At 47.0% G+C, this 22,925-nt stretch overlaps 1 protein-coding gene across 3 annotated transcripts in view; it reads right to left on the bottom strand.

Moving 5' to 3' along the window:
- Nucleotides 1-499: 499 nt before the first annotated feature.
- SAE1 (SUMO1 activating enzyme subunit 1) overlaps nt 500-22,925 on the bottom strand; it is an 88,043-nt gene continuing 65,617 nt past the window's right edge. For all 3 annotated transcript variants that reach the window (XM_026457335.1, XM_023182259.2, XM_023182260.2), the window contains exons 7-9: nt 14,937-15,081; nt 6,829-6,898; nt 500-1,536 (exon numbers count right to left, since the gene is read on the bottom strand). In XM_026457335.1, the coding sequence (XP_026313120.1) occupies nt 1,444-1,536; nt 6,829-6,898; nt 14,937-15,081 (308 nt within the window). In that variant the 3' untranslated portion in view covers nt 500-1,443. The remainder of the gene's footprint in view (nt 1,537-6,828; nt 6,899-14,936; nt 15,082-22,925) is intronic.

Below are 22,925 nucleotides of genomic sequence, written 5' to 3' on the forward strand. Positions count from 1 at the left end.
TAGTGGAGACCAGTTTTCTCCCCAACTGACTGCTGTGGGATTGGAATAGGAGAGACTGATTTATTGAAACATCACACAATTTACATAAAGAAGAAACAGGAGCAAGAGTGGGGTGAAATGGAACGTGCTTTGGCTGCATCAAGGCAAACCTGGTCTTCCAATAAAAGCTCTGACCCATAGCGGCTGTGGGACTTGGGGCATATTAAGCATCACTTTTGACTTCCTTTTATTATTATAATTCTTGTCACTGAAAATAGCCACTATTTAGCTGAATTACCCATTAGACAACTGGAGCCAGAAGCTTCTACACACTCTAGAATGTGAACAATTTAACTCTTGCTGCATCACCCAGAAAAAATGGTGGCAGGAATGGTGGGAGAGAGGAGGAATCTCTGAGTTAAAGAGTCTCAAAGGAGATTTCTTCAGGTCTGAAAAGGCAACTGGTAGGATCATCCCATTCTCTCTCAGAAGCTTCTGAAGTGGAAAAAAAACAAGCAAATCCTAAAGCAAGTAACTTTATTATCATTCCTTTAAAAAGAACCAAGGAAAATTCACAACATATGTGAAACACAAACAGCTGTGGTTTAGGAGGTAAACAAAGGACCAACACAACTCTGAAATGCAACAGCCTCTGAGTGACTTGGGACGCATGTGACTGGGGTTCTGTTAAAAGGGCAGGCTCCTCCCTCCCAGCCCTGAAGCCCCAGGAACCTGCATTGAAAGACAAGCTCTCCTACTAATACTCAAATTGCAGGGTCTCGCCCTAACATCCAAGACTTGGTAACATCTCCTTTCTCCCAACACCCAGCTGGAACTCAACTAATCCTAAATGAAAACTCAAGAACAGCACACCAGATGCCACCTGTTGTTTGTCAGGGTCTCAAACTCCAGAGGAAATGCATTTGCCTGTCATGGTTTTCCTCTCTAAGGGCACCTGTCTGAACTTGGAGCTGTGCTTCCACTGGTGCCTCACGGGGCCTGGGCCTACTCTCAACCTGAAGTCACACTTTTCTCTGTAAGACATCAGGTGGGGAGTAAGTCCAAGAAGGTGGCAAGAGGCTCCCAAGCAACAGAGCATGCTCGTTCCTGGCAGGCATCTCCCACAATGCCCCAGAGGGCTGGCGAGGCTGTGACAGCATAAGGACAGACAAAGGGCAGAGGGGTGCTTGGAAGTGCTCATCACTCAGGGGAGCTGGCAGGCCCGGGATGACAGGCAGCCTGAACAGTGCTGGAACAAAGACAGCCACCCTGCGTCTCTTGTCGAGCAGCTGCTTGTGATGGGAAGCAGCACGTCGGCACCACCTCCTTCGTCGCAGGAAATGTTTTGTACTGGGCCAATGACTTCAGTTTTCCTTGCCTGGAGATGCCTTCATGAAGGAAGGGGACAGGGAATACAGGCAGGCATGCTGCAATTGGCATCTCCGGAGCTGCCAAGTCTTGAGTTCACTTGGGGCCAAGGCACTCCACAATCCCATTCCCCTTCATGCCATCGAAGAAGAAGAAGTTGTTGTGAGGAGGGTCCCGCTGAGACAGGGCCTAGGGAGAAAAATGAAAAGGGGGTTTATCTCAAGGTGCTTTAAGAGGAATAGAGGGAAAAAAAATTCTAAAAGCAGTCTAGGGCAGTGGTTCTTAACTGGGATTGATTTAGATCCCAAAGGGCTATTTGGCAATGTCTGGAGACAATTTTGATTGTCCTATCTTTGCTCTGTCCCTTACAAGCTGTGTCCATGAGGAGATTATTTAACCTCCAAACATTACCTTCTCTACCTAACATGAGAATAAGAAATGTATTAGCTTGGGTTAAAATATGTATCTCAAAAATTTAAAGCAGGCCAGGGCCAGGCACACTCACACCTGTAATCCCAGCACTTTGGGAGGCCGAGGTGGGAGAATCACTTGAGCCCAGGAATTCAAGACCACCCTGCGCAACATGGTGAGACCCTGTCTACATGAAAACTGAAATAGGTCGGGCGCGGTGGCTCACGCCTGTAATCCCAGCACTCTGGGAGGCTGAAGTGGGCAGATCACCCGAGGCTGGGAGTTCAAGACCACCCTGGCCAACATAGTGAAACTTGTCTCTACTAAAAATGCAAAAATTAGCTGGGTGTGGTGGAGCACTACTTGGGAGGCGAAGGTAGGAGAATTGCTGGAACCCAGGAGGCAGAGGTTGCAGTAAACTGAGATTGCACCACTGCACTCAGCCAGGACAACAGAATAAGACTCTGTCTCAAAAAGAAAAGAAAAAGGAAAAGGAAAAGAAAACTGAAATAAATTAGCCAGGTATGATGATGCGTGCCCAAGGTGCCAGCTACTCGGGAGGCTGAGGTGGGAGGATCGCTTGAGCCTGGGAGATTGAGGCTGCAGTGAGCTGTAATAGAGCCACTAATAGAGCCACTATACTCCAGCCTGGGTAACAGAGTGAGACCCTGTCTCAAAAAAAAAAAAAAAAAAAAAAAAAAACCAAAAAAAAAACCACCTTAAGACTAAAGCAATGACTAACACTGTGTTGTACCACCACTGGGCAAAAGCAGAAATAATTATTCATGACTATTCAATTCAGAAAGGTGGCAGTTCTTAGGCTGTGGCCTTGATCACCTAAGGGGACACATTTAATCAAGGAGCACACTGATCCAGAAGGGGGATCTTCCATGAGGACATAAAATCGCTAGGCTTCCACAGGGGGTCAGGGCTGGGATCCAGAGGGCCTGGACAATGCTATTTAGCAATGGCAATGGTGATTATCTTGTGGAGTTACCAGACAGAGCACTTTAAAAGACAAGAACAGGGCTGGGCTTAATGGCTCACAACTGTAATCCCAGCACTTTGGGAGGCTGAGGCGGGAGAATCACTTGAGCCCAGGAGTTCAAGATCAGCCTGGGCAACATGGCAAAACCCCGTATCTACAAAAGACCTGTCTTTTGAGGTAGGGTCAGCCCCTGAAACAACATACTGACTCTTATGAGAAAGGGTTTACAATTGTCCACAAATTTTCAAACAGGTGCTTAACCTAGAAAGGATTGAAATTTTACCACAAGCCACCATTTAAAGAGAAGGATATCACCTAGGCAAGCTGCCAGGGCAGGGTTTAACGGTTCCCAGGAGCACCATCCCATCATTCATGAGGAAGGTGGCGCTACACATCCTGAACTGCTCCTTCTCAAACTCAGCACCAAACCCTTTTCATTTCCTCATCCATAAAATGGGGACAATCACATCTACTATATACAAATAGTGTTATCCAGCCATTTTTCCAGGGAAATTTTATTTATTTAAAAATGTTTTTAATTTTAATTTTTTGAGACAGGATCTTGTTCTGCTGCCCAGGTGGGAGGCACATTCTTGGCTTACTGCAACCTCTGTCTCCCCAGCTCCCACAGAGACCCTCCCACTGCCTCCCAAGTAGCTGGGACTTTTGTAGACATGAGGTCTCCCCACGTTGCCCAAGCTGGTCTTGAACTCCTAGGTTCAAGTAATCCTCCCAAAGTGCTGAAATTACAGGCTTGAGCTACTGCACCCAGTCAAGGGAAAATTTATTCAGTATCTACTTTATGCCAGGTATTATGCTAGACATTAAGATTCTGAGAAGGTCTCTGTCCACATGGAGCTTGGATCAGAAAGAAGTTTGCTTCTCTGGGCTCACGTATAAAATAGGCAAATAAAAAGCACCTGCCTGCTAGAGCTTTTGGTGAGAATGAAATGTGACCAGGCTTGTAAAGTGCCTAGCACATAGTAAATTCTCAGTAAGCAGGAGCTGCTATTAATAGGGGCCAGGAGTCCTTTACCAATACTGAGGATGCCACCAACCCAGCCAGGTGGAAGGGTCCAACAGTCCACAGCTGGAACTCTTAGACCCTCAAACCCAAGATACAGGAGATGGTACGTGTTTTACTAGGAGCCTGGGATGGCTGCTGCTTTCACTATCACCTCTCTTACCATAGACAGGGAGACCTGCCGTGGACGGTGGGGATGGAGAGAAAGGAAAACTGCTATAAAGCTAAGGAAGTAGACATGGATATAAAATAGGGTATCTAAAAGGATGTAAGAAAGGAAAGACGCAAAAGATGATTCCAAGGGAGTAGCCTTGTGCTTGCCCCCATCTCCTAGTGTAAGCTTTCTATAGGTGCTTAGACAGTGCCTCAGGAGAGAAAGGCGAGTCTGAGGCCCTTGGACTATAGGCCCTGCCTGCCAGCTGGCTGAAAGCTGACCTGTGATAAGTATGAAGGAGTACTGGGGATGAGAGCAGGGTATGGGGTGAACATGGGGCAAAAGGTAAAGTGCTTCCCAAGCAAGATGGGGCAGGAGGAGATTCCAAACACACCCAGCAACCAAGAATGCAGAGTACTCTGGCTATCTGGGATAAACAGAAACAAGATGCTGGGCACCAGCTGTCTCCAGCAGGCAGGAAGGAGGGGGCTGTGTGAGGATGGGGATGTGAGAAGCTACCACCAACAATGGGGTCAAGGTTACCTGCCCCAACCTCTAGTCTCCATCCCACATGAAAAATTTAGGGAGAGCTCCTCAATGGGATGTACAGAAGTGAGGCTGATGGTGCAACGGCAGCTGCCCAGGGGTCCATGCAGTCTCTACATGACGGTGCCATTGAAGGCAACACCTGACACATGACTGCCACATGGTGAAGAGGACAGGCTCAGAAACCAGAGTGCCTGGGCCCAAATCCTGGCACCACACTCACTAGCCTGGGCAAGCAACTTCCTGCACCTTAGTTCCTCTTTTATAAACCAGGGATCACAGGAGTTCCTACCTCATAGGGCCGGTGGGAGACGAAATGAGTATCCACGTAAAAAACAGTCTTTGTGTGGCAGACAGTGGGCTTTCAGTAAGTCTTGTCTATTATTATTGGTGGTGTCATCATTTTAGGCTACAAAAATATGTACATTCCCATCCACCACTTAGAACGTTCCCATTGCTGCACTCTTTCCTGCAGTTTGTCTACAGGGAGCCTCAGAATACTGCTCAAATAGTCCTCTGGGTGGTCATTACCCTCTTCGCAGATTGGGCATATAAACTGTAATTTTCACATCACTCTGGATTATGTATAAAATTGAGCAAGGAAAGAGGTATGGCCATTGCACATTTTTCTTCCCCCTTCAAATATCTTCTCAGTGCCTATCACATACAAGAAAGTTAGATTTGATCAAAGGAAGAATTTAGACCAGAGAGAAGGATCAGAAAAGAATAGACCAAAAAAAAAAAAAAAAAAAAGGTAGCCTTAGGAAAATGGTGTGACTAACAAATTGAGCCAAATATCTACAGAATTTACAGACCCCAAGACAAAGTGTTAAGGGCTGGGTCTCCAAATTGTCCTCCTAAGTTCAAACTTGACACGTACATGGATATGATCAATTATTTAACCAGGCATGACTCTGCTCCACAAGAAAGAAGGAAAAAGCCTCACCGGAGTCCACTAAGGCAGCCAAGAACCTGCAAAAGGCAAACTTAACATCTTTGGGCAACTAGGAAAGTCCGCAAAGAATGTACAATATGTTTGGGGGGTTGGGATAGTTTTAGCACCCAAATGTTCCAGAAGACCCTCAAAAGGCTGTGCTAGTTACTGGTTATGTGACCCCATATGAAATGCTTCCCTTCTGAGAGAGACACTAACACCTACCTAACAGGGTCACGGGTCATCCTGTACAGACCCTTGAAGGGCTCCTAGTGTGTTCATGGGGACACAGACATCACTTTCCCTGCAAATACCTACAGTGTGTGGGTTAAAAAGAGGGAGGCTTGGCCGGGTGTTGTGGCTCACACCTGTATTCCCAGCACTTTGGGAGGCCAAGGTGGGCGGATCACGAGGTCAGGAGATCAAGACTATCCTGGCTAACACGGTGAAACCCCGTCTCTACTAAAAATACAAAAATGAGCTGGGTGTGGTGGCGGGCACCTGTAGTCCCAGTTACTCAGGAGGCTAAGGCAGGAGAATGGCATGAACCCGGGAAGCGGAGCTTGCAGTGAGCTGAGATCGTGCCACTTCACTCCAGCCTGGGCGACAGAGCGAGACTCCGTCTCAAAAAAAAAAAAAAAAAAAAAAAAAAAGAGGGAGGGCTTTGATGCCATGGTGATGAATGGAGATAAACTGTACAGAGGTTAAGAGCACAGGTTCGACCGGGCGCGGTGGCTCAAGCTTGTAATCCCAGTACTTTGGGAGGCTGAGGCGGGCGGATCACGAGGTCAGGAGATCGAGACCATCCTGGCTAACACGGTGAAACCCCGTCTCTACTAAAAAAATATAAAAAACTAGCCGGGTGTGGTGGCGGACGCCTATAGTCCCAGCTACTCGGGAAGCTGAGGCAGGAAAATGGCGTAAACCCGGAAGACGGAGCTTGCAGTGAGCTGAGATCCGGCCACTGCACTCCAGCCTGGGCGACAGAGCCAGACTCTGTCTCAAAAAAAAAAATAAAAAGAACAAAAAAAGCACAGGTTCTGGAGCCCCTTTCATGGGCCCCAGTGTCTTCCTCTTAAGTGGGGATCATGATAGTACTCACTATAAGAGCCATGAGAAACAGAGTCCCTGACTAAAACAACAGGCACTGGATAACTAACACAGTTAGGGGAGAGCAGATCACACCTTCGAGGCACTATGGCCAACTGTGCGCTGAGCACAGAGCAGGCACTCCAAGGTCATTTGCTGAATGGCCACCTGGATGGGCCAGAGAAAATGGGATGAGGTGGAAATGGGTAGGGCATGAAACAAAGATGAATGGAGTAAGAGAAAGCAGGCAGCTGTCTAAGACAGTTTCCATTCTCTCTGTCAGCACATATACAAAGTCATGGTTAACTATTTTCTGCTCCACAGTGATGTTTTACCTTCACAATTTCCTGTGCCAAAATCCCTCCAACCACCGCACACACTGGGGCCATCTCGGAGAAGCAGTAACTAAAAGAGAAGGAAGACAAAGAAAATGGAGCACTGAGAACAGAACTGTGACCATGACATCTGGAGAAATTCAGTAGTAGACTCTCCTGCATAAAAACAACTTCTAGCAGGAGGGCCCGATTCAGACAGCAGTGTTAATGCTGGCATCTAGGCATGAAAACGAAATCTGAGCCAGGGGTTCATAAGTGGTTGGAAAAGACCTTTGAACTTTGGCAACCAGAAATTCTTTCACAATACTTTTTATTTTTACCTTTATAAGTTAAAGGAAAGACTATATCTGTGCTTCCTATATCTGTCCTAGAGATATCAGATGTTTCAGCGCCCTGGTCACATTCTCGCAATTCTCTTCTTACCCATAATGGGCAGTGGGTTCTATATGCTATTCCCAGACAAATGTCAGAGAGCAGGCCTGTGTTAACATGTAGGAGGCAAGGGAAATTTGAGGTCTGAAATTAAAGTATGAGGGCAAAAAAAGTCTTCACAACCCACATAGAAACCAGCCCTTCTGGGCCAGGATGGGGCATCCAGAGGACAAATTTTAGATGGACAGTCACCTGTCCCTCCAAGTCACCCATCTTAGTGAGCAAATCACTTTATTCCACCACTTCCCCAAAGAAAGTGTGCTCTGCCAGCTCCTACTCCTGAACACAATGGTGTGTGCTCACCAACCAAACTGGAACACAGACAAGTGAAAGGGAAAGCCTCCCTACAGAATACTACCTCCAGTCTCCCTAGTTTGGTGCACATCCTTCTAGACATTTTTTTTTTTGGAGACGGAGTCTCGTTCTGTTGCCCAGACTGGAGTGCAGTGGTGCAATCTCGGCTCACTGCAAGCACTGCCTCCCGGGTTCACGCCACTCTCCAGACTCAGCCTCCCGAGTAGCTGGGACTACAGGCGCCTGCCATCACACCCAGCTAATTTTTGTATTTTTAGTAGAGACAGGGTTTCACCATGTTGGCCAGGCTGGTCTCGATCTCTTGACCTCATGATCTGCCCGCCTCGGCCTCCCAAAGTGCTGGGATGACAGGTGTGAGCCACCGCACCTGGCCCCTTCTAGACGTTTTAAAAAGTGCACAATCTAAATGGGTATAATTAGGCCAGGCTTGGTGGCTGATGCCTGTAATCCCAGCACTTTGGGAGGTCGAGGCAGGTGGATCACAAGGTCAAGAGATCAAGACCATCCTGGCCCACATGGTGAAACTCTGTCTCTACTAAAAATACAAAAATTAGCTTGACGTGGTTGGGGTGCGCCTGTAGTCCCAGCTACTCAGGAGGTTGAGGCAGGGGGATTGCTTGAACCTGGGAGGCATAGGTTGCAGTGAGCTGAGATTGCACAACTACACTCCAGCCTGGTGACAGAGCAAGACTGTCTCAAAAAATAAATAAATAAATAAATAGGTGTAATTTTAAACCCAAATATTATCAACTATTACTTGTTCTGTTCTATAACCTATTGAGGGACATTTAAGCTGTTCAACACTGTAATCGTATGTCTTGACAAAGACACAGGTGTTGAAATAATTCCTTAAGGCAAATTTCTAAATATAGCAATGTTAGGTTTTCATATGTATTGCCAAAATGCCCTCCCAAAAGGTTGCATCCATTCCAACCCCAAGAGCTGTGTCCGAAGGCACCTCCGGCTCCTCATGCCCTGGCCAGGACCAGCACATTCCCATTTTGTTCATCCAGAGGTAACATCTTCCTGTTTATCAAGGTCCACTACAGAGCTCTAAAATATATGGAGAACTAGGGCTGGGCATGGTGGCTCACACCTGTAATCCCAGTACTTTGGGAGGTTGAGACGGGTGGATCACCTGAGGTCGGGAATTCAAGACCAGATTGACCTACATAGTGAAACCCTGTCTCTACTAAAATACAAAAATTAGTCGGGCGTGGTGGCAGGCGGCTGTAATGCCAGATACTCGGGAGGCTGAGGCAGGATAAATGCTTGAACCCAGGAGGCAGAGGTTGCAGTGAGCCGAGACGACGCCACTGCACTCCAGCCTGGGCAACAGAGAGACCAGAAAAAAAAAAAAAAACACCTCCCATTGCTGGTATAATCTCATTTTGGTCATGTTGGAGGAATAGTTCAGCCTGGCCAATATGGTAAAACCCCGTCTCTACTAAAAATACAAAAATTAGCTGGACGTGGTAGTACGTGCCTATAGTTCCAGGTACTCGAGAGGCTTAGGCAGAAGAATCACTTAAAGCTGGGAGGCAGAGGTTGCAACAAGTCGAGATCACGTCACTGCACTCCAGCCTGGGTGACACAGCGAGAATCCAGCTCAAAAAAAAAAAAAAAAAAAAAGAACCAGATAATAGGCCGGGGCAGTGGCTCACGCCTGTAATCCCAGCACTGTGGGAGGCCAAACCGGGCGCATCAGAAGGTCAAGAGATTGAGACTAGTCTGGCCAATATGGTGAAACCCCATCTCTACTAAAAATACAAAAATTAGCCAGGCGTGGTGGCACACGCCTATAGTCCTAGCTACTCAGGAGGCTAAAGCAGGAGAATTGCTAGAACCCGGGAAGCAGAGGTTGCAGCGAGCCAAGATAGTGCCACCGCACTCCAGCCTGGGTGACAGAGTGAGACTCTGTCTCAAAAACAAACAAACAAAAGAACCAGATAATAAAATATTTTCAGCTTTATGGGACATATGGTCTTTGTTATAACTATTTAACTCTGCTGTGGCACAAAAGCTGTCACAGATAATACATAAATGAGTAAGTGTGCCAATAAAACTTTATTTACAAAAAGAGGTGGCAAGCCAGTTTGCCAAGGACGATTCCAAATTAAAAGAGATACAAGTGGCTCACGCCTATCTATCCCAGAAGTTTTGGGAAGCCAAGGCAGGACGATGGCTTGAATCCAGGAGTCTGAGAACAGCCTCGGCAAGAGTGAGACCCATGTCTCTACAACAAAAATAAATACATATTAATTATCATTTAACTCAGGCAGATGTGTTTTGTGTACTCTCTTGTTTGTATTATGCAGTACATAACTTAAAACAAACAGGAAACATAGCCTGGTGAACATAGCGGGACCCTGTCAATTAAAAAAAAAAAAAAAAGAGCCGGGCGCGGTGGCTCAAGCCTGTAATCCCAGCACTTTGGGAGGCTGAGATGGGCGGATCACGAGGTCAGGAGTTTGAGACCATCCTGGCTAACACGGTGAAACCCCGTCTCTACTAAAAAATACAAAAAGCTAGCCGGGTGAGGTGGCTGGCGCCTGTAGTCCCAGCTACTCGGGAGGCTGAGGCAGGAGAATGGTGTAAACCCGGGAGGCAGAGCTTGCAGTGAGCTGAGATCCAGCCACTGCACTCCAGCCCGGGCGACAGAGTGAGACTCCTTCTCAAAAAAAAAAAAAATTTAGCCAGGCTTCGTGGTACACGCCTATAGTCCCAGCTATGCAAGAGGCTGAGGTGAGAGTATCACCTGAGCCCAGGAGGTTGATGCTGGAGTGAGCTATGATGTGCCACTGCACTCCTCTAGGCAACAGAGAGAGACCCTATGAAGAAGGGAAGAAAAAAAAGAAAAAAAAAAGGCTAAGAACGCTGGCTCACGCTTGTAATCTCAGCACTTTGGGAGGCTTAGGCGGGTGGATCATGAGGTCAGGAGATTTAGACCATCCTGGCTAACATGGTGAAACCACGTCTCTACTAAAAAATAAAAAAAAATTAGCCGGGCGTGGTGGCAGGTGCCTGTAGTCCCAGCTACTCAGGAGGCTGAGGCAGGAGAATGGTGTCAACCTGGGAGGTGGAACTTGCAGTGAGCCGAGATTGCACCATTGCACTCCAGCCTGGGCGACAGAGCAAGACTCTGTCTTAAAAAAAAAAAAAAAGCCATCATTTAAAAATAGGCAGCAGTTTACAAGGTGCTTTTGTAACACTGGCACCGTGAGGTCAGGGGCTGATGACACTGGGCAGACTTGGATCTCATGGTAACTCATCAGGGCATTCATCTCTTGGTGGAGGAACGAAGTTTGTGAGAAGCAAGTGTTTCCTCTGCTGTGCTTCACAGCAGGAAGAAGGACTGGGTCACGCAGGGCTTCAGTTCCAACAACCCCAGCCAGTCAGCCAATGGAAAGCAGCAGCTGCTAAGCATACCTGGGGCTGGGTGCTGGGCCGTGAGTGTGCAGCCGAGTGACTAATTTGGGCATTCAAAGTGATGAACGGTCCAGCTCTGCATCACTGGCCAGTAGAGTTGAAGGCCCTGCTTCCCAGAAGAGGAAAGTCACAGCCTAACCAGCTGCTGGCTGGTTTTCTCTCCAAAGTGGTTCCTTCCCTGCCCACCCACTTTGAAGAAACTGCATTCCCATGTCTCAGTTTCCTGTGCTCAGGCACTGCCACTCTATTGCTGCCTTTTTTTTCTTTTTCTTTTTTTGAGACGGAGTCTTGCTCTGTCACTCAGGCTGGAGTGCAGTGGCCGGATCTCAGCTCACTGCAAGCTCCACCTCCCGGGTTCCCGCCATTCTCCTGCCTCAGCCTCGCGAGTAGCTGGGACTACAGGCGCCCGCCACCTCGCCCGGCTAGTTTTTTTTTTTTTGTATTTTTTAGTAGAGACGGGGTTTCACCATGTTAGCCAGGATGGTCTCGATCTCCTGACCTCGTGATCCGCCCGTCTCGGCCTCCCAAAAGTGCTGGGATTACAGGCTTGAGCCACCGCGCCCGGCCTGCTGCCTTTTTTTTCTTATTTTGAGACGGAGTCTTGCTCTCGCTGTGTTGCCCAGGTTGGAGTGCAGTGGCGCGATCTCGGCTCACTGCAGCCTCTGCCTCCCGGGTTCATGCCATTCTCCTGCCTCACCCTCCTGAGTAGCTGGGACTCCAGGCACCCACCACCACACCCGGCTAATTTCTTGTATTTTTAGTAGAGATGGGGTCTTACCATGTTAGCCAGGATGGTCTAACTCTCCTGACCTCATGATCCGCCCGCCTCAGCCTCCCAAAGTGCTGGCATTACAGGCGTGAGCAACCATGCCCGGTCTCTATTGCTTGTTTTTTAAGTAAGAGGTGTCTGGTGGCCTCTTGAAGTCTTTCTGTAGACAGGTTGCAAGATGGCCTGACATGGGTTAGGGATGCCGGCAAGAAAACGAGCTGTTGTCTTGCAGCTGAGCTGTCTTTCCAGATTGTCTACTACCTCTGGAGAGTGGGGTGTGCTCACTTGAGCAGGGAGAGTTGTGTACAAGTTTCTGTTTCCCTCATCTGTCTGTGTTCTGCTTGCAGTGTCCTTCAGTTTGTGTTTTTGATTCTCTTTTCAGAGAACTTTGTTGTTTTTCTGATTGCAAAACTAACAGATGTCCATTGCCAAAAAGTGTAAAATGGAAGAACAGAATCCCTGGTAATCCCAGCCACTAACATTTTGGGGTCTAGCCTACAAACTTTTCTCTGTATATTTACATCTTTTTCTTGTTTAAAATATCAAAATGGGCCAGGTGTGGTGGCTCACACTTGTAATCCCAGCACTTTGGGAGGCTGAGGTGGGTGGATTACCTGAGGTCAAGAGTTCAAAACCAGGCTAAGCCAACATGGCGAAACCCCGTCTCTGCTAAAAATAGAAAAATGAGTCGGGTGTTGTGGCAGGCACCTGTAGTTCCAGCAACTTTGGAGGCTGAGGCAGGAGAATCACTTGAACCTGGTAGGCGGAGGTTGCAGTGAGCCGAGATCGTGCCATTGTATACTCCAGCCTGGGCAACAGAGCAACACTCCGTCTCAAAATAAATAAATGAATAAATAAATAAATAATTCAGGGTGGGAATATACTATCCGTACTGTTTGACAGCCTTTTCCCAGCATATTATGGACCTGTTTGTGTCAATAAATATACAGATACATATTACTTACATTCCACAATTTTTTGTTATCTAGGTAATATGGTGGTTTATTTAACCAATACTTTATTGGTGGATATTTAAATTGTTTATAGTTTTTTACTTATATAAATACTTTATTATATATATATGATATATATACACACATATATATGATATATATATTTATCCAGGCATGGTGGCACACACCTGTAGTCTCAGATATGCAAGAGGTGGCATGGTGGCACATGCCTGTAGTCCCAGCTATGCCATATGTGTGTGTGTGTGTGTGTATAGACTACAAGCACCAGTCATCAATGCCCAGTTAATTTTTCTATTTTTTGTAGAGACAGGGTTTCACCACATTGTCAAGGTTGGCCTCAAACTCCTAAGCTCAAAGCAATCTGCCGGCCTTAGCCTCTCAAAATGTTGGGATTATAGGTTTGACCCACTGCACCAGGACAATCATGGCTTATTGGGTCAGGGCACCGCAGGTGCTTCAAAGACCACTGCTGGCCCTAAATGGAGTGGGGTTTGCTGTTGCCTACCTGAAGTTCCCAGCAGGAAGGGAAGAAAGGAGGGACTAGGGACTCTGGCAGACCTTACTGTTGATAAGAAACCAAGGTAGCATACTGTTGCTAGAGCAAGCACTGTGATGATACCTGGGGTGGGATCTGGGTTGGCTACTTACTACCTGATGCCTAGTACATAATAGCTGCTCAGTAAACCATAGCCATCATTACTGCTACAAGCTGGAGGCACTGCAAAGCTGAGTTTAGGAAGCCCCTCAAGACATGGAAAGGGAATGAGGGTGAGTGTATGATCCCAGAGCTACTTGAAGGAGATTATGGATGCAGCGTGTGGTGGCTCACTCCTGTAATCTCAGCACTTTGGGACACCAAGGTGGGCAGATCATCTGAGGTCAGGAGTTCGAGACCTGCATGGCCAACATGGAAAACTCCGTCTCTACTAAAAATACAAAAAAAATTAGCTGGGCATGGTGGCGGGCACCTGTAATCCCAGCTACTCAAAAGGTTGAGTCAGGAAAATTGCTTGGACCTGAGAGGCAGAGGTTGCAGTGAGCCAAGATTGTGTCATTGCACTCCAGCCTGGGTGACAAGAGTGAAACTGTCTCGAAAAAAAAAAAAGGAGATTGTGACCTAGTCACCATCTGGTCTTCTCCAATCAAATCCTAAGCCTGTTTATGAGAGCAAAGAGGCGGTCACGTAAGGTGAAAGCATGTAGTGTACAAGTGAGAGGATGCCGGGAACATGGGTGGCTGTGCTGCTGGGGGTATAAATTGATAGGATACCAATGGGGGCAAAGTGGCAATGCCGACCAAATGATAAATTACATCCTTCTGACCCATCAACTCCCTTCCTCCTAATTATCCTGCAGTTATACCTGCACATGTACAACACAAGGTCACACACTACAGTGTTACACAGTTAGAAAAGCCTGTAATCTTTGCCACGGGCCAGGCGTGGTGGCTCACGCCTGTAATCCCAGCACTTTGGGAGGCCGAGGCGGGCAGATCACGAGGTCAGGAGATCGAGCTCATCCTGGCTAACATGGTGAAACCCCATCTCTACTAAAAAATACAAAATATTAGCCGGGTGTGGTGGCAGGCTCCTGTAGTCCCAGCTACTCCGGAGGCTGAGGCAGGAGAATGGTGTGAACCCGGGAGGCAGAGCTTGCAGTGAACGGAGATCGCGCCACTGTACTCCAGCCTGGGCGACAGAGCGAGACTCTGTCTCAAAACAAAACAAAACAAAACAAAACAAAACAAAACAAAACAAAACAGAAAAGCCTGAACACAACTTGAGTGAGCAGGCAACTGGTTCAATAAACTCCATCGCTTCACACACTGGAATACTGAGGAGCTGTGGAAAAGAGGGAGCAAACTATGTACTGATCTGGAGATGTTGTCAAGAAATAACAAGATCACATAAAGTGAAAAAAGGTAGAGAATAGTGTTTACAGATCTTATATTGCCTTGAATTTTGAACGTGAATATAAGATGCGTATTGTAAAAATCAGAATCTGCCCCCTCTTTATTTTTTATATATTGCTATTCTAGTGGAGAGGTAGAAGTCGACAGGAGTGAGCAGAATGTGTCAGGGGGCTCTCTGCAGGGCTTTGGGTCTAATAAAAGAGCTCCTCAAATTAAGGCAAACCCTGAAAACAAACTTCATCTGTCCAGACTAAACAGTGATAAATACTGAGACCAACCTGACAAAGTCCTCAGGAAGCAGGTCAGGACTAATACCCAGTGAGTCAAGCACATCATTTCGTATCTGGAGCAACAACTCGGAATCTTCCTCATATGTATCAGAACTGGGATCTCTTCCTTTATCTGTACGGAACTTTAGGAGCACTGGGAAAAAGAAAAAGAAGGCAGGTTATAAAGTTACCCTTTTTTTTTTTTTTTTTTTTTTTGAGTCCTCAGCCTCCTGAGTAGCTGGGACTATAGGCATGTACCACCATGCCCTGCTAATTTTTGTATATTTAGCAGAGATGGGGTTTCACCATGTTGGTCAGGCTGGTCTCAAACTCCTGACCTTGTGATCTGTCTGCCTCAGCCTCCCAAAGTCCTGGGATTACAGGCGTGAGCCACCGCACCTGGCCACCTTTTTTTTTTTTTTTTTTTTTAATTTTTTTTTTTTGAGACGGAGTCTCGCTCTGTCGCCCAGGCTGGAGTGCAGTGCCCGGATCTCAGCTCACTGCAAGCTCCACCTCCCAGGTTCACACCATTCTCCTGGCTCAGCCTCCCAAGTAGCTGGGATTACAGGCGCCCGCCACCTCGCCCGACTAGTTTTTTGTAGTTTTTAGTAGAGACGGGGTTTCACCATGTTAGCCAGGATGGTCTCGATCTCCTGACCTTGTGATCCACCCGTCTCGGCCTCCCAAAGTGCTGGGATTACAGGCTTGAGCCACTGCGCCCGGCCTGGCCACCTTTTTTATCTATTCAACAAACATAGTCAAGAGAGGCAATCCAACAATTGTAAAAGCAATTTACCTTACTGCGAAAAGTGTTGTGATAGTATAATGGGGGTCTGACACCCTCTGTAGGGTGGTATAAGGAAGGCTTCCCTGAGGAAACAACAATTCAATGATGTATGAGTTTGAAAGGGGCAGAAAGCAGTTGAAGCTTCCAGTAGAGGAAAAAGGCTCTATTAACACCTGCAAGAGCCAGGTGCGGTGGCTCACAGCTGTAATCCCAGCACTCTGGGAGGCTGAGGCAGGTGGATCACGAGGTCAGGAGTTCGAGACCAGCCTGGTCAACATAGTGAAACCCCATCTCTATTAAAAATACAAAAATTAGCCAGGCGTGGTGGCACACACCTGTACTCCCAGCTACTCGGGAGACTGAGGCAAGAGAATCACTTGAACCCAGGAGGCAGAAGTTGCTGTAAACCAAGATTGTGCCACTGCACTCCAGCTGGGTGAGAGTGAGACTCTGTCTCAAAAAAGTAAAATTAAAAAAAAAAAAGCTGGGCGCAGTGGCTCACGCCTATAATCCCAGCACTTTGGGAGGCCGAGGTGGGAGGATTACCTGAGATCAGGAGTTCAAGACCAGCCTAGTCAACATAGTGAAACCCTGTCTCTATCAAAAACACAAAAATTTGCCAGGCACCTGTAATCCCAGCTACTTGGGAGGCTGAGGCAGGAGAATCGCTTGAACCTAGGAGGCAGAGGTTGCAGTGAGCCGAGATCATGCCACTGCACTCCAGCCTGAGCAAGAGTGAGACTCCATCTCAAACACAAAAAGGCCCAAAAGAGGCCGAGTATGGTGGCACACATCTGCAATCCCAACACTTTGGGGGGCCGAGGCGTGAGGATCGCTTGAGCCCAGGAGTTTGAGACCATCCTGGGCAACATTGCGAGACCTCACTGCTACTAAAAAAAAAAAAAAAAAATTTAGCCAGGTATGGTGGTGCCTGTAGTCCCAGTTACTCAGGAGGCCAAGGCAGAAGATCACTTGAGCCCAGAAGGTCAAGGCTGCATGAGCAGAGATCTCATCACTGCACTCCAGCCTGGGTGACAGAATGAGACACTATCAAAAAAAAAAAAAAGAAAAAAAGGAAAGGAAAAGGAAAAAGGGAAGGGATAAGGGAAGGGGAAGGGGAAGGGAAAAGGAAAGGGGAAGGGGAATGGGAAGGGGAAGGGAAAAAGAAAGGGGAAGGGGGAAGGGGAAGGTACCCAGGAGAGAGATGATAAGGAGTGGAAGGTATGCATTCTAGGGAGGACCAGTTCACAGGCTGCTTTAGCCAGAAAGGCCAGACAAATACTTAGACCCATCAAACAGGTACGTCATTACAAACAAAACCTCCTTTACTATGAAAACTATCTCAATCCCCATAAACGGATGTTTAATTTTGGTTGTGAACCAGAGGAAAGGTTCAGATAATGGCTGTGAGTTGAACTATTGTGTAAGAAGACCCCAATAAGGCTAGAACTTTTATCCCAAACAAAGACAAATAGGAGCAAAAGACTGATTAGGCTGGGTGCAGTGGCTCATGCCTGTAATTCAAGCATTTTGGGAGGCCAAGGCAGGTGGATCATCTGAGGTCAAGAGTTTTGAGACCAGCCTGGTCAACATGGTGAAACCCTGTCACTATTAAAAATACAACAAATTAGCCAGGCGTGGTGGCAGGCACCTGTAATCTCAGCTACTCAGGAGGCTGAGGCAGGAGAATCGCTTGAACCCAGGAGGCAGAGGTTGTAGTGAGCCGAGATCGCACCACTGCACTCCAGCCTGAGCAACAGAGCGAGATCTCATCTCAGAAAAAAAAAACACTGGCCAGGTATGGCGGCTCACGTCTGCAATCTCAGCATTTTTGGAGGCTGAGGCGGGCAGATCATGAGGTCAGAGGTTTGAGACCAGCCTGGCCAACATGGTGAAATCCTGTCTCTACTAAAAAAATACATAAATTAGCCGGGCATGGTGGCACACACCTAGAGTCCCAGGTACTTGGGAGGCTGAGGCAGTAAAATCGCTTGAACCTGGGAGGAGGTTGCAATGAGCCGAGATCGCGCCACTGCACTCTGCCTGTGTGATAGAGCAAAACTCCATCTCAAAAAAAAAAAAAAAAAAAAAAGACTGATTAACATACCAATACCTTCTAACTGCCCACTACACCTTGTCCACAGGTAACGTGCCTGTGGGTGGGTAGGCATTCTTTCTCCCTACATGCTGCCCAAGGAAAGGGCACAGTCAGTCTCAAGCCTTGTCTCTAAGGACAATACTCCTTCTCCCACATCACACAGGATATTTCAGAACAGACATAGAGACATGGATCAGCTTCTAGGCCCAAGCCCTGAGTGCGCTGGGACCGTATTTCACACCTGGAGAGGGGGCTTTACAGTTTGCCAGTTCTTTCATTGATGTCTCTTCTGTATATGTTGATTGAAAAAGTAGACTTATTCAGCAAATTATACTCTCTACCAGGACAAGGGGTTCCTACATAAAAGTTAAGGTAAATTGAAAACTACCAGGAGTTGCTGTGAGACTCTTTAAAAATGCAAGTATTTGAGCCAGGCGCAGTGGCTCACACCTGTAATCCCAGCACTTTGGGAGGCCGAGACAGGCGGATCATGAGGTCAGGAGATTGAGACCATCCTGGCTAACATGGTGAAACCCCGTCTCTACTGAAAACAGAAAAAAATTAGCCAGGCGTGGTGGCAGGCGCCTATAGTCCCAGCTACTTGGGAGGCTGAGGCAGGAGAATGGCATGAACCCGGAAGGCGGAGCTTGCAGTGAGCCGAGATCAACTGGGTGACAGAGCGAGATGCTGTCTCAAAAAAAATAAAAATTAAAAAAAAAAAAAGCAAGTATTTGGTACCCACCCCAGACTCAAGCATCAGAGTCACACTTTTTAAAGACCAAATAGTTTTGGTAATGAGCAGCCTATGTTGAGGACCATTCTCTAAGTAGAAGTCACTCCACCAGCCTGGCCGAACACTTACTTTGTGCCAGACAGACCTGGGTGCTAAAGGTCCAATGTCGAGTGAGTGAATCTTGGTCTCTGCATCTGTGAAGGCAATGGGTGGGAGAACAACTGAGGAGGACAGAGTTTTAGAAGCTACAACAGGTGGCTCCACTGAAGCCTGGGAGAAGTTCAGAAATGGGTTATAAAGTGTTCCAAGACCTCAAATCACAGATGCCCAGGTTAAAAAAAAAAGACACACCCTGTTTCTGCGCTACGCTTTTCTCAGTGCCAATGTCAAAGGCCCCTGGCCTGTATTTCTCTGGTAACTTTCAGGTGTCCAGTATAGATGGGGCTCTGCACATCAGAGCAGAAGTAATTTCTTTTTTTCTTTTTCTTTCTTTTTTTTTTTTTGAGACAGTCTCATTGTCTGTTGCACTCCAGTCTGTTGCCCAGACTGGAGCGCAATGGCATGATCTCGGCTCACTGCAACCTCTGCCTCCCGGGTTCAAGCCATTCTCCTGCCTCAACCTCCCGAGTAGCTGGGATTACAGATGCCTGCAGCCATACCCAGCTAATTTTTTGTATTTTTGGTAGAGACGGGGTTTCACTAAAAATACATAAATTCCTGGTCTCAAACTCCTGACCTCAGGTGATCTTCCTGCCTTGGCCTCCCAAAGTGCTGGAATTACAGGCATGAGCCACTGCACCCGGCTGGTAATTTCTTTAAAAAAAAGGAAAGCCAGGTGCGGTGGCTCACGCTTGTAATCCCAGCACTTTGGGAGGCCGAGGCGGGCGGATCACAAGGTCAGGAGATCGAGACCATCCTGGATCACATGGTGAAACGCCGTCTCTACTAAAAATACAAAAAAAAAAAAAAAAAATTAGCCGGGTGTGGTGGTGGATGCCTGTAGTCCCAGCTACTCAAGAGGCTGAGGCAGGAGAATGGTGTGAACCCAGGAGGTGGAGCTTGCAGTGAGCCAAGATCGCGCCACTGCACTTCATCCTGGGAAAGAAAAGAAAAAAGCTCCAGAAAACCCATGGACTCTGAATACTGTTTGCTTTCTGAGAATGTTACTCTCTTCTCTTTTTCAAGAACACAGCTTCTGCAACCCTCAATGCTACCTCAACACTTGGTAGCCAACTGAAAGCTATGACAATTGGCCAGGCACAGTGGCTCATGCCTGTAATCCCAGCACTTTGGGAGGCTGAGGCAGGTGGATCACCTGAGGTCAGGAGTTCAAGACCAGCCTGGCCAACATGGTGAAACCCCATCTCTACTAAAAATACCAAAACAATTAGCTAGGCATGGTGGCGGGTGCCTGTAATCTATTACTCGGGAGGCTGAGGCAGGAGAATCTCTCAAACCCAGGAGGTGGAGGTTGCAGTGAGCTGATATTGTGCCACTGCCTGAGCGACAAGAGCGAAACTCTGTCTCAAAAAAAGAAAAAAAAGCTGTAAGGCTGTGACCATCTGGATGCCAGAGAGCACTGATCTGCTACCACCCAAGACTTCTAATTTTGTAGATGTGCTGCTGGTACTCCGATTGTAGTAAATAAATAAATGCAACTGAGTAACCATTTGGGGGCAGGGTAGAGAAATGACTGCAGAAGTGGAAAGTACTGCCTGTTTGGACCAAGCCTCTTTTCCAAAAATGTCCCATAAAATAAAGGAGGCCAGGTGCAATGGCTCACGCCTGTAATCCCAGCATTTTGGGAGGCCAAGGCGGGTGGATCACAAGGTCAAGAGTTCAAAACCAGCCTAGCCAAGATGGTAAAACCCCATCTCTACTAAAAATACAAAATTAACTGGGTGTGGTAGCAGGCGCTTGTAATCCCAGCTACTGGGGAGGCTGAGGCAAGAGAATCGCTTGAACCTAGGTGGCAGAGGTTATGGTGAGCTGATACCGTGCCACTGCACTCCAACCTGGGCGACGGAGTGAGACTCTGTCTCAAAAAACTAAAGCAAAAATGAACAAACAAAAAAAACCAAATCAAGTAAATAAGTGAATAAAAATAAGGAATCCAGCCATCTGTTAGTATAGCCAAAGCAGAGGATATTACATCAAACATCAAACGCTACTCCTGTCAATCACTCCTGAGAGAACAGGGTAATAAGACCCAGAATGGGTATCAACACTGCCTGAGCAGATGGAGGCAATGCTGAGCACGGGCTGCTCACAGGGCATAGTCTGAGGCCCTGCAGCAGTCACGTGGAAACTGAGGCTGCCTGCTTTCCAGGTACAAGGTGGTGGACAGTGGCAGGAGTCCTGTGCTAGATGGCTCTTCTTATTTCTGTGTCACTAGGACAGAAGCACCAACTGTCACATGGGACCAACAAGAGGTGATTTTTTTTCAGCTGTTACCACAAAGCTTTTCATCTTTTGGTTTGAAAACATAGCTGTGGGAGCACCAAAGCCCAAAGCGTTATAGTGCCTACTATGTGCCAGACACCATACTAAACATTTCACATGCATTAGCACTCATGTGATCTTCACAATAACCTGGGGGTAATTATTATCACCCTTCCTACTGGTTTTTATTGTTGTTGTTGTTTTGAGACAGAGTCTCGCTCTGTCGCCTAGGCTAGATTGCACTGGCACGATCTCAGCTCACTGCAACCTCTGTCTCCTGGGTTCGAGTGACTCTCCTGCCTCGGGTTTCCGAGTAGCTGGGACTATAGGTGCCCACAGCCACGCCCAGATAACTTCTGTATTTTTAGTAGTGACAGGGCTTCACTACGTTAAACTTCTGACCTTAAGTGATCCTTCTGCCTCAGTCTCCCAAAGTGCTAGGATTATAGGCATGACACACTACGCCCGGCCTACCCTTCCTACTTTACAGATCAGGAAACTGAAGTTCAGAAACATTAAATGACATTAATTTTAAACATTAAAAGAAGTTACAGTTAAAGTTCACTGTAACTCCCAAGTACTGGAGCAGAAATGTAAACTCAAATCTAGCTTCAGAAATTGTGCTTCTTAACCCTAATGGAATCCAAAAGAAACCGCAGGTCCATACAGGGACATAGCACCTAGGATTCCAAGTGGTCTGGTTCTTTGCTCCCCACCTCAGGGAATCCCCCATTTGATCATGTTTTTGTCAAATGCATTTTTCCAGATGGGCCTTGCCTCTGTTAATTTCAAGCTGTAAGTTCAGTGGGTGAGAGGTGGGGATGGAGGTCATACAAAACATTGCCCATCAATCTTGAGAGAGTAAGACCAGGAATAAATAGGATGGCATTAAGAGCAGGAGCAAAGGCAGCGGCAGCTGGCCCTGCTGTTTCTCTGGGCCCCTTGCCTGTTCCTGGTGCAGTTCGGCTGGACGAGGGCCGGCAGGCTGGCACCGTCCACATACCTCGCTGACCACATCTGAAGTCCTTGCAGGGCCTCTGGGAAGGGGGCCAATCAGTCCAGCCACTTATTTTGCAGCAAAACAAACAGAAGCTGTCTTTTTTCACTCTTTCTCGAAGGTCAGACTCCAGTTAGCAGCAGTGGAGGGGGGCAGGAAAAAACCCATGTTTTTGACAGGCAGCAGCCTCAGAACTGACCCTAGACCCTGACAAGTTCTTACTTATTAAATTATCCTCTTTGTTCTGCCTTGCGCCCCACCCGAAGAGCCAGCGCACACACATACCACTGTTGACTCTGCATTTCTGAAGAGCACCTCCCACCAGTTTACACATTATAAAACTGTTCCGTTAAGATCAAACACTGTCAGGGATAGAGAGATGCTCTACCAAAAGATGACTCATCAAATCGTATCAAAACACTGCACAAAATTAGAGTTCCAAACTTGATTAACTTCAACTGAACCTTTTAATTAACTCAGGTTGCTGAAGTCCAGGGGGATGACATTCATTGCTGGAGATGATGGGCTAGTGTCTCGGTTTAGGTTCAGGACTTGCCCATGTAATGGAAAAGGCCAACTTTGGAAAAGAGAAACCAAGCACAGTTTCACATATTTAAAAGAAAAAACTGTGGATATGTGGATATACTACCACCTTTACAAAATAATGTAAGCACTCAAATTCAAATTTAATCTCAGTTCATAACATCAGGTTAGAGCTATAACAGGAATCTGGACAGTAACATTATTAATCACTGTTTGTTACATAAACTTCTATTACATTTAACTATTATGCCTAAATTTATTCACCAAGGCTACTGACTAAACCGCTATTTTAATAGGAAGAAAATAAAGTCACTGTCACAAATTAGCCCCTAATTGCTGGCCCCCAAAACAGTTCAATTGTGGGGGGTAGGGGAGCTGAATCTATATCAAAACTTCAT

The sequence above is a fragment of the Piliocolobus tephrosceles genome, chromosome 21 (assembly GCF_002776525.5).
Source record: "Piliocolobus tephrosceles isolate RC106 chromosome 21, ASM277652v3, whole genome shotgun sequence".
NCBI lineage: Eukaryota > Metazoa > Chordata > Mammalia > Primates > Cercopithecidae > Piliocolobus > Piliocolobus tephrosceles.